The following is a 12,583-nucleotide window of genomic DNA, read 5'->3' as shown; positions in this document are numbered from 1 at the left end:
TCGGGAATCCATTTCAACCTGTCAACAGTGTTGGACTTTTTTTTAAACCCAACAAAATTCTATAAAAAATAGCTGATATAGATAACACTTTTATCATAACACTTAAAATACGGATTAAGGTCAAAGATAAACTTTACTTACTTTGCTTTAGCTTCTGCATCTTCATATGCCTTATTAGAAACATCATCCAACCCTCCAATCAAATGCTTGAATGAGCTGTCAGAAAAAGACAATAATTAAGACAAATTTTCTATGAAGTTGTAACAATGACAACTTAGATAATACCACATTGAAGCAATCTGAGAAGATGTGAATAAAATAAATTTAAACACTTAAAAAGTAAAAAAGTAAAATAACTATTAAAATCAATCTTTTTCCAAAGACATTCAGACACATTAAACTATATTTTCAGGTGTTTTTTTTTTTTGCAGTGCCAGGAAGTAAACCCAGGGCTTCACACGTTCAAGGCAAGAATTACTTCCCTAGTCTAAGAAATTTTATTTTCAGGTATCTAAAACATAACTAAACATTTAATTAAACTCTGTGCTCAGTGCTCACTTCTGGAAGGGGACCATAATGGATGCAAGTGTCTCACCCACTGTACTATCACTCCAGGCTCATATTATATTGAGCATTTAAATAGCTAGAAAACAGTCATTACCTTGTATCTGTTTGACTCCTTAAATAAAATAATACACCAAATAGCAGAAATTTTTATAATAACGTTTTCTTTAAATTGAGAAACTATGTTCATCCTATTTGGCTACATTTTAACTCAACAGATCACATTTTGAAAATACAGTTTCTATTAGCAAAACACATAAGAGAAAAGTATAAAACTAGTGAAGTCACAATGAATTTAAAATGAGAAGCCACATTTAACCAGAGCAATGAGTTTAAAAGCAAATTGACTCTAACTGAAAAAAAAAACCTGGTGATAAGCTGTTTATATATATTTTAATTTACTTTTAGTCCTATTAAATGATTTCTAAAAATAGTAAATACAGGGAATGGAGAAATAGTACAGCATATAGGGCGTTTGCCTTGCACTCGGCCGACCTGGGTTTGATTTCCAGCATCCCATATGGTCCCCTTGAGCACTGCCAGGAATAATTCCTGAGTACAAAGCCAGGAATAACCCCTGTGCATCGCTGGGTGTGACCCAAAAGGAAAAAAAAAAAGTAAGTACATTTCTGAAGTATCTTTTCTTTTTTTTTTCTGAAGTGGAAGTTGGCTTCCTGGGCATTGCTCAGGAGGTCCAAGGACCCTATCAGAGATTCTCAACCATCTGGTTGAGTGGTTCAAAGCAAGGGTTAGATGCTATTTTGGCCCCACAGTGCCAGATATACCTGGGTCACCCAGTCCATGCTGGAGGCCTCAAGATTCATACCCAGTGCTGCCTGGACATTGCCTGGGCTGTACAGTGATGATGCTAGAGGGACTGCGTGGTGCTAGGAATGGAACCTAGGTCAGACGCCTACCAGGCCTGTGCTCTAACCAATGCACTATCTCCCAGCACATGAAGTATGTATTTTTAGTATCACCTTAAATCCCCTAGATTCAAAACATTAATTTTGTTTGTTTCTAGCAACTAAATTTGTATTACATTTGCACTGAAGACAAAGACAAAAGAAAATGATATGATTATATCTTTATATGATAGAATAGTTAAAGAATTATATTCCTTTTAAAATGGAGAAAATAATTTCATTTAGAATAAATTTTTTTATTGTGTAAAAAGTTTAACAACAAAAAAATTATGAATCATGCATAATTCTCTACCCAGTAACTACTAATGGGAACATCTTTATGCATTTCTTTTTATGTCTTTTTTATGCATAACTTTATTGTTTTTGTTCAGCACTACTTCTGTAAAGTGGCTATGGTTTATTTAGTATGATTCAATATCCTGATTTATAACTTAATATTACAGTATAATTGCATATTTTTATTTTTCAAGTGCATAAGCTATATCTTCACAGCTGAATAACGGGTCACTGTATACAGACATCACAAAATACCTACTTCTCCATCTGTGCACACAAGATACAGTACACAAACATACTCACAGACATACCCTGATGAAGGTAGGTCTGTGGGAAATTAGAATAAAACATTTACATTTGTAGAGATTAGACACATGAAATTTCTTTCTGAAATAAAAATAACCAGAATTATAATCTTGGTTTTTGGAATTGGAACCATATGTCTTTGTAAATTATCTTTATTTAGAAGGCAATCCCAGCCAAATCACAGTTTTGGAAGTGTGAGCACTGTAGCACTGTCATCCAGTTGTTCATCGATTTGATTGAGCGAGCACCAGTAAGGTCTCCATTGTGAGATATGTTGTTAATGTTTTTGGCATGCCAAATACGTCATGGGTAGTTTGCAATGCTCTGCTGTGTGGGTGGAATACTCTCGGTAGCTTGCTGGGTTCTCCGAGAGGGACAGAGGAATCGAACCTGGGTCGGCAAGTTGTGCAAGGCAAACTCCCTACCCGCTGTGCTATCGCTCCAGCCCGAAACTAATATATGCTGCTAGTATTCTTGGTCACTATAATAAAAAAGCAGCCATTTACTTAATTAGGAGTGTATGGAAACAGGAATTTAAAAACTATCACTGGGCTCCAAATGACTATTGTGTCTATGTATCCCTGCACTGATCAATTAAGAATTTAAGATATGCTGATAAACAAAATTGATGCAGTTATAGAACTCATTACTCTGGGTGCAAGTATGATCTAATATTTCATTTTTTTCCTGTGACACATATTCTGCTAGAACACCTGTCACCTGTCTATCATCAAAAAGACATTTGGAAAGACTATTACTATAGAATAAGATGACTTTACCAATATTTACTCAGGTCCTAGGTCATTTCTTGACTCTAAGTGGAGTCAATTTTCTTGTCTATTTGGAATATATGACAGATTATAAAAATGTTTTGAAAAGTTTAACTGAATGAGTCAAGGCATGAAGTTACTTATTTTAACAAATAGGACACCAATGGAACATAATTAATTTCTCGTTAGAAAACCTCATACTTCATGAATGAGTTTATATTTTAGCATTGTAAAATTAAATGCTCAATTTCACATATACATTAGATCTGCCTTCACAATAAAAATGAAGATAAATTTGGATTGTATTATTGAGGAAAATCATTTAGAGAATTTCAGACTTGTATGCACACAGGTGTGAGGTCTTTTGTCATTACTTTTGAGATGAGAAATCCAATTTAACAGACCATAATAGATTTTTTTAAGGTGGAGAAAATAATATTAGTTGAATAAACAGAGGAGAAAGAAAAAAATGGCAAGTCCCTTTCATATTTGATGCTAGGAATTTAAATCTACTTGTAGTAACAGGTAGAGAAGAAGAAGAATGGAGGAAATTAAAAGAAAGATGATTCTCTTAATGTACACACACGTTAAAAAAATGAGCATAAATTTTTTCCTAAAAAATTTCAATTAAAGTGGTATTTTTCTCATTCTAGGAAATTTGTTTTAGACTGTTATAGTGACAGTAGCTCAGTGGGTAGTAATTTCAGCTATTAAGATGTTTTCATTATAAATCCAAAACATCCTTCTGAAGGGAGCTGATTACTCAGTAGTATATCAAAAAATGTATAATTTTGCTCTTCGCCTGTGATATGATAAGATTTCATTTTCAGAGAAATGGGTTATTAAATTATTAGAAAGGCAGCCCATATATCAGATCAGCATTATCTTGCTGGTAAAAAATAACACATATATCACTAGTTTAGGTCATTTTATATTCATAAATTATATATTTCCAATACTATATATTGTTTGATTTGATCTTCATGAGCTATCTTTGTAATAATTTTTGGCTTGTTTTTATTGGAGGCTCAGGTGGCACCTGGCAGTTAATAAAATAACTTCAGAGATAGGGGGTAGAGGAGAAAGAAATATAAAAAGGCAGCAGGGGAGAAAAAAATCACCAGGAGGGGGCAAAGAGCTGGAAGCTTTTTTCTCAGTTTGATTTAGGGTGGGAGCTGGTATCTTTTAAAGGTAATGACTATCCCTCCCTTTAACCCTTGATGGAGAACAGCGTGGAAAAGCAAATGTGTGTTGTTGAGATTCAAGGAAAAGGGAAAATCCCCCTTTTTTGATGTCATGAATGTGGAAAAGATATGGGAAGATATTGGTCAGGGTATACTGCGTACTATAATATTTAGAAAAACTAAGTATTATGGTATGAAAATGTTTCACTGTATCACTGTCATCCCCTTGCTCATCAATTTGCTCGAGCGGGCACCAGTAATGTCTCCATTTGTGAGACTTGCTCTTACTGTTTTTGGCATATCAAATACACCACGGGTAGCTTGCCGGGGTCTCTGAAAGGGAGGGAGGAATCAAACGCAGGTCGCAAGCAAAGCAAATGCCTTACCGGCTGGGCTACTGCTCCAGAGGCATGAAAATGTTTACAACAGAATATTTTCAAATTCCAAATAAGGTGGGAGAAAAATACAAAATATTGATTTTTTAAATGACACCTTTAAATAAAATGCTAGTCTTTTATTTTTTTAACTTCCTCTCCTTTTATTCTTTTTATTGTTTCCACTGCTGCAATGTCCAGGAGCCACAGATTTCCTCACAACGCTGACACACACCTGGCTGCTACGCGCAGAGATGACTCACTTATTGTAGTCATAGGGATCAACACAGAATTGCCACCTTGATGGACTGAATGTGAAGCAGTTCAGGAAACCAATTCAGGACTCGTGCCTGAAGTCAGGGAGGAAGCACATCCACCTGTTACACCTGACTGTGCTTAGGGATCACTCCTGCTGGGGTTCAAAGGATCATCTGTGGTACTGGGAATTGAGCCCCAATGGCCACGTTCAAAGCAGGTGTCCTACCTGCTGAATTATTGCTCCAGCCTCTGTCATCTAGTCCCAATTACGACTCTACACTAGAAAGCTGTGCAAAGTAAACTTTTGCTTTAGTGTTTTGTTTCTTGGCCATACTCAGCAGTGCTCAGAGATTACTCCTAGCTCCATACTCGGGTTATGCACAGTGTTGCTTAGGTGACCCTGAGTATGAATTAAACCAGGCTAGGGTTGTGCAAAGCAATCATTCAGCCTTTTGAGTAATCTCCTCAGTTTAAAATCCTAAACTATTGTGACTGGAGAGATAGTACAGTGGGTAGAGCACTTGCTTCGCATGGGGCCAACCTGGGTTCAAATCCCCAACACCCATATGGATCCCAGGGTCCCACAAGGAAAAAGTAAGCCCTGGACAAAACTGGGTGTGACACTCCTCCAAATTAAAAATTATTATGACTTCAGTAGTTCTAAATAAAATATTGGCCAAAACATTAGGTGAACTCTTGACAAAGTTCTCTTAATTTGACATGGATATATGTTTATGGCCGCTATGTTTTATTAATCTAAATCTTGGACAAATTATTTAAAATATATATTTATTAAAATAAAAACAAGTGTCCCCAATGAATTGAGATACTTTTTATGCTTCTTTGCTACTTCTAATAAAAAATTACATAATAACTATGACTCTGAATAAAGCCTTTTGTATTATTATTATACTTATAATAGGATATAGCTCTTAGTGGTTTCTCCTAAAAAGTAGCATCTGAATATGTTTCTTTGGAGACGAGACAAACCTCAAATATAATAAGACTAAACATCCATATCCATTTACTCATCCTTCTATCCAATCCCATGTACGTGGATATTTAATGATATTATTTATAAGAATTTAAATTACTGTGGATTATGAGAAAAATCCTCAGATTTTATGGAATTATATTAGAGTCAATTCCATTACATAGTGGGATTTAAAGTTGAATTTTATCAGAAGTTATGCCATTGTTTTTTTTTAAATGTTATCTACTCAAATTTATTCTTGATGTCCATATCAGAGAAAACAATGACACATTTATGAGAAAATAAAAACACTGATATCAATACAAGTAATATCTGTGTTTGATTCTTCATATGTTTATTATTGCAAGAAAAAATTACATACCATATTAGACACATTTATCTGAATCTTTTCATTATCATAATTCCATTATTTATTCAGAACAAAACTAGAAATCGAAATTATTTAAATTACTTCCTAAGTATTTTTAGGAAAATTAAACATTTTATATAATGATCTAAATTAGTCTAATGACCAAAAACATCTAAAATTAAGAAATGGTTTCAGGGGACAGGTTTTTCTAGAAAAAAATACTTAGAAAGAGGTTTAAAAATGATTTTAAAAGATGTACTTTGTGTGGGGCTGGAGCAATAGCATAGCAGGTAGGGCACTTGCTTTGAACGTGGCTGACCCAGGTTCGATTCCCAGCATCCCATATGGTCCCCCCCAAGCACTGCCAGGAGTAATTCCTGAGTGCATGAGCCAGGAGCAACCCCTGGCCATCACTGGGTGTGACACAAAAAAAAAAAAAAGAAAAGAAAAGAAAAGAAAAAAGATGTACATTGTGATCTTTATCCATCATTTATTTTAAATGGTTGATATTATATCTTAAATATCTATATGTGAGAATCCTCAGTTTAATTGATCTTAGCTAAGGGATGACTTATGTAGTGACTTTTATAGACTAGTTTAATTCAACATTTGTTGGTAATCTATTATTACCAACAAATGGTCTGTGAAGAGCTAGTAAATTTAGAAATGTGTATAGAAAATTTGACATTTCCAAGATACCAGTGGACTCCTTTTGTTTTCATTTTGTTTTGGGGCTACACCCAGCTGTGCACAGGAATCTCTCCTGGAGGGCTTGGGAGACCATATGAGGTGCTGGGGGTTGAACCTGAGGTGGTCATGTGCAAGGCATGACCTATCCTAAGTGTTATCACTCTGAGCCAGAATCCTATTTTAAACATTATTTACCATTCTCAATCTACTCAGATAAAAAGAGATTTGGTATCAACTAATTTAAGACATATAAGGAAGATAATGTAAAATATCTGACATTTTATTAGAAATAAGCCAAAGTGTTCAAAATACAGAAGTTTTTTACTGAAATATTATATAAGTTTAACCATGAATACCTTCTGAAATAGCAATAAATAAGGATTAATGAATAAAGAATATCACTTCCTCCATTTTAGATGGAAATAAAAGTGAAAACTCTGAGTGTTTGAAATTTATCATTGCTTTTTAAATGATTTCTTCCATTTCTGTCAACACATCTCAGTGGTACTGTTTGCTCTACTGAGTATTAAGCAAAACATGGAAACAATTTAGATAGATATTACTCACAGCAAGTGACTTTTTCATCAGTCCAATCTACACTCAGAAAGTTACCAAACAATAAAGAAGTACAACTGGCACATTTAGTATAAACATTGACAAACTCAATATTACAGTGATGATGGAAAATGTCTATTCCACTAGGGCTTATTTTTGGTTGCAAATAATTTTTTAATTTTATTTTTTCTTTCCACATACTCCTTTTTTTTTCTTTTTGGGTCACCCTGCGATGCACAGGACTCTGCACTCAGGAATCACTCCTGGAGGTGCTCAGGGGACCAAATGGGATGCTGGGAATCAAACCCAGGTTGACTGCATGCAAGGCAAATGCCCTACCCACTATGCTATTGCTCCAGCCCCCCAAACGGTATTATTATAGAAAATATGGGGGCTTTTGAGGCATAGAACATAGAAGTAGGTGTGATTGATCATTTACATAGGTTAAGTTTTTGACAGAGGTAATTTTTTGTAATTTATCTGTGATTTTTGACAGAGGGTGGTCTAACTCAAGAAGGTGCTCTATCTAGAGGCTTTTCTCAGAAATCTGCCCTGGGACAACATTCCATCTATATTGTTTTTATCCTTCCCTTGCAGCTAGTACATATTGAACAGTTAAGTTTACTTATTAATATTTGCAGTATTTAAATAAATACAGTAAGAAATGCAGATTCCAAAACTTACTTCGCTGGACTCTGGGGGCAGAGGTTAAAAGCCCACTGCTGACCTTTCACCTGACTAAGTCCTCAGACAGGTTTAGTTGTTCAGACCAAACCAGGTTCTGTCTTTAGGTCATTATGGCTTGTTTCATGTGAGTGCTTTAGATGGTCCCATATGGAAACCAGGGTAGTTTTACTGCTTGTACTGAGTCCACCCAGTGATCCCTCAATGGGATCTAGCTTTTGGGTGGGGGTAAGGAGCTATGGTGACTGAAGCCTGAGTCAAGTAATTATGACAGATGCCCAGGAGTAAATGTATTTCAGTGTCAATTAACTTGAACTATCAGGAGCATATCGTTAATGGTTTGTGTTTAAGGAAAGAACACTGTTCTACAGTAAAACATAAAAAAAAGGTTATAGGGGAAAGAAAAAAGAAAATAATTCACTACAAATACAAAGTCCAGAGTTATCAGAAGGTTTGGCTTCATAAGTATCTAAGCTTGACTTGGGGGATATAGTGGCTAACAGAATGAGAAGTAAAGCACAAAGGAAAGGTTAAAGATAAACTTGGGGGATTAGATGTGCTTATATGGCATTGTAAGCTTTCTGGGGGGAAGAAAAGGGGCAATTCACTGATGTAGTGTATGTTACACCTTATCCCATTCTTAAATTTCCGTATAAATATTTATCCTTTATTATTATTTCTCACACTACAATTACTTTCTATGAAATCAGGGACCTGGTCTATCTTTCTATTCATTATGATCCTTTAGTAAATAGAATATTTTCAGGGACATAAAGAGATTTGATTTTGGGGACGGGGTATGAGGGCTTGGCAACATCCAGCGATGCTTGTGACTTACTTCTGGTGCTGTGCTCAGGGATCACTCCTGGCTCTGTTAGGGACAGAAACCAGGATGGCTACCTGCTTTGCTATCTTTCTGGCCTGAAATTTGAAATACATTAATAGATAGATGTATTTAGCTACTCATTTACCCATTAATTCATTAATTATGTATGACCAATAGTAGAAAGACATGCTCAAATTTTTAAACACTATTATTTAAAGATCAAGGCTTATGAGTTGAAAGTTCTTGAGGAGTTATCTATATGAGTGATAAAGTTTTCAAATAACAATAGTTAAAAGAAATTAATCAAAATTAGATACCAATGAAGACTTACTTTGGTATAAATACAGGCAAAGTGGTTTGGAATCTTTAGCAATTTATCTCTGCATTATATATAGGACACTGAATGAAAAGTAATTATTTTAGATGATAATAGAATTTACATCTACAAGTCCCAATGCAATTTAAATGATCAAAAGGATTTAACAATGCTAGACTTTAATTTTAAATTTAAAACAGGTAAAATAAAGTCCAGACAAAAAATACAGGCATGACTGGGTTTGCCTTGCATGGAGCTAACGTTAGTTTGATCCTTGGCACCACATAAATAGCCCTGTGAGCACAGAAGTAGGAGTCAGCCCTGAGGAATGCCATGTATTGTCCCCAAACAATCAACCAAAGAAACAGCAAAGTTAGAATCAACTGTCAGGTGATTCTTTAACTTTTTAGTTTACAGAAGAAAATGTCAGTATAGATTGTTTCTGCTATGACAAATTTATGTTTCATTTTCCTTAAGGAAAAAAATCCTCCCAATTACACAAATATGTCCATACAATAGGCAGATTTCTTTTGATGATCAATTATTTTATGAGTCAGAAACTATCCTTACCCAGTGCATCAAATATAGACAAAAATAGATATTATATATCACTCTTCCTATCATTGATTTTCTGTGCCAAATGCTATTTCTTTTTACATGAAGGCCAATGATAGTATTTCTCACATATCCAATTAATTTTATTAAAATAATCTATTTTCCCCGAAGAAAACAAAATATCAATGCTAAACTTCTTTTCTCATGATACAAGATATCTTCAACTCAGACCATTTTGATGTTTACTCTCAATAAAAATATATGTAGCTAAATGTTCATTTCCACCCAGAATTTCCTCTTCTCAAGACAGAATTTTAAACTATTCTTTTTCCATCTAAAGTTTTAATATACAAATTTACAGTAAGTATTTCAATTTATGAAAATAGTTCACATTAAAATAATATATATACATATCAATGGCTAATATATTCTAGTTTATGTAGTTATATCAATTACATGTGGTATCAGTTAAAGTAGTTCACTTTGTGATTGACTAAAACTGTCTCTGGAAAACTGGATAAAGAACATAAAAAGGCACAGGAACTAAAAATATTAAGAATGCTGATTGTTAACTCAATTAAAAATGGAATCTTCACTTTTGCTTATGTCTAGAAACTTGGAAACAAAAAGATTTTCAATGCTCAACATTTACAAAATTTATCTGTCATGAGACTTATTTCTGCACTGATCATATGCCTTAAAAATTAAATTTTATTAGACTCTGAGATAAATTAGTTCAAAGTCACAAATGAATGTTTAGAACTTAGTAATAAAGTATCAAGCAAAAAATGAACATAAAATATCAAGCAAGAAAGGTGTGGGAATCATCTATTTTACACAAATTTCCCAGTTCTTAAGATAAAGCAACTGTGGTTAAGATAATTAAATATCTTAATTTGGTAATGAGGCTACACAGTTTTGAATTTGGAATCATAATAGAAATAACCTGATTCTAACACGCATAATCCCAACCATCACTGTCACTGTCATCCCGTTGCTCATCGATTTGTTCAAGTGGGCAGCAGTAACATCTCTCATTGAGAGACTTATTGTTACTGTTTTTGGCATATCCAATACACACGGGTACCTTGCCCGGCTCTGCCGTGCGGGCTCCATACTCTCGGTAGCTTGCTGGGCTCTCTGAGAGGGGCGGAGGAATCGAACACAGGTTGGCTGCGTGAAAGGTGAATGCCCAACCGCTGTGCTATCGCTCCAGCCCATCCCAACCATAACTCGTATTATTTTTAACTCCAAATAAAAGTGGATGCCAGCTGGTTAATAGCTGACTATAGATTTGGTCTCAAATATCTGCTCTCTCATTCTGCCTCCACAGACAAGCCACCTCTTTAAGAGAAATACATCCCATGTTAACAGAATGTCTTACATTTTTTATTATATTGTATCTGCAGGAGTTCCATTTAGGAATTGCCTTTGTCTGCTCGGCTGCCATAACATACTACTGCAGAACTGCAGACTGGGCAGCTAAAAAAGCAGAAATCTATTTCATCATAGTTGTGTGGGCTGTAAGTTTAAGATCAACGTGCTGGGAGGGCTGGCTTCTTATGATACCTTCTTGGCATTTGCAGATGTCCTTTCTCAGTGTCTTCACATTGCCTTTCCTCTGTGTGCATCCTTTTCAAGTCTATTTCTTTTCTTATAAGGACACCAGACATTTGAGATTAGGATTCCATCTTTATGATTACCTTTTCAGGACCCTATCACGGTCACATTGTGAGTGATGGAGCTCTAAAGGCTCCAGCCTGGGGATGGGGGAGTGTATAAGTTCCCACATATGGGAACTTCCTTTATACAGGAAGTTTCATGAACAAATATTATCAGTAATTTAAAGAATAAATCCTCGAGAAATCACACAGGTTCTAACCTGGCAGGACCTAGAAGATAGCATGTTGAGTGAAAGAAGTCAGAAAGAAAAGTACAGTACGGGTCATGAGCTCCCTGATCTGTAGTATATAGAATAACAGGATGAGAAAATGTAGTAAAGCAGAGATGCCTAGAACACCCTTGATATCAGAGCTCATCCAGAAAAAACAATTTACTGTTATGATTTGGTTTAGCATCTGCAGACCAATGACTTTCAAACTTATATTTTTATACTTGATCCCTTTGCTGTCAGTATGCTAACTACCACATGCACATTGACTCTACATTTTGAAGTCAATCTAGCTGTAAGTGGATAATTTCATCGATACATGCTCCATGTCTCAATGATATTATTTGGTCAGTAATGAAAGGCTAGAAATGTTCAGTTATGCATCCCTTTTCAATTGTACCAACCAAGTTCACAAAATTTGTCTTTTGAATTTGTTCACCTTGGGATGGGGGACAGGCCTTTGTCCACACGTGACAGGTGCTATTCCTTGCTTTGTGCTCAGTTCTTACTCCTAGTTATGCCAGGGGATTGACCATATGCAGTGCCACAGATCAAACCGTAGTTGGCCACCTGAAAACCAAGCACTTGAACATCTATAGTAACTCCACATCTGAATTTATTCATTTTTAATTGCTCTTGAATTTGTTCTTGTCCCTTCAACCTTCACTTACTTACTCAGCTTCTGATGTTAGAAATTTTTACACCAAAATTATCATACTTGACCTCCCTTTTTCAATCTCTTCTACTGTTTTTGTCTTAAAGATTCCCTCAGCAGTGTATAATATGATAATTAACAATTTGCTGATAGAGTATATGTGCTGCTGAAGCAAGCACATGATTTTTCAATATAAAAGCAACAGTACGAACAGGGTGTAACAGCGTAGACATCCTGGGGACTTAATTTAATCAATTTATTTAATGAGATACCATGGTTAATAATTTAGTATTAAAAAACATTTTTTAATGGGAGAAGGCATATCATCAGCATACCCCATGTGTACTGTGGATGACCCAGGCTATCCTTTAAACTGTTTCCTTGGCCTCATCCCTAAAATTTCAATCCTA

At 35.1% G+C, this 12,583-nt stretch overlaps 1 protein-coding gene across 2 annotated transcripts in view; it reads right to left on the bottom strand.

The window, feature by feature from the left end:
- Nucleotides 1-12,583, bottom strand: part of PRKG1 (protein kinase cGMP-dependent 1) — a 1,291,607-nt gene that overhangs the window by 116,634 nt on the left and 1,162,390 nt on the right. For both annotated transcript variants that reach the window (XM_004607509.2, XM_004607508.2), the window contains exon 9: nt 142-216. In XM_004607509.2, the coding sequence (XP_004607566.1) occupies nt 142-216 (75 nt within the window). The remainder of the gene's footprint in view (nt 1-141; nt 217-12,583) is intronic.

This window comes from Sorex araneus, chromosome 11, assembly GCF_027595985.1.
Source record: "Sorex araneus isolate mSorAra2 chromosome 11, mSorAra2.pri, whole genome shotgun sequence".
In the NCBI taxonomy this organism is placed as follows: domain Eukaryota; kingdom Metazoa; phylum Chordata; class Mammalia; order Eulipotyphla; family Soricidae; genus Sorex; species Sorex araneus.
This window is presented reverse-complemented; position numbering and strand designations above follow the sequence as displayed.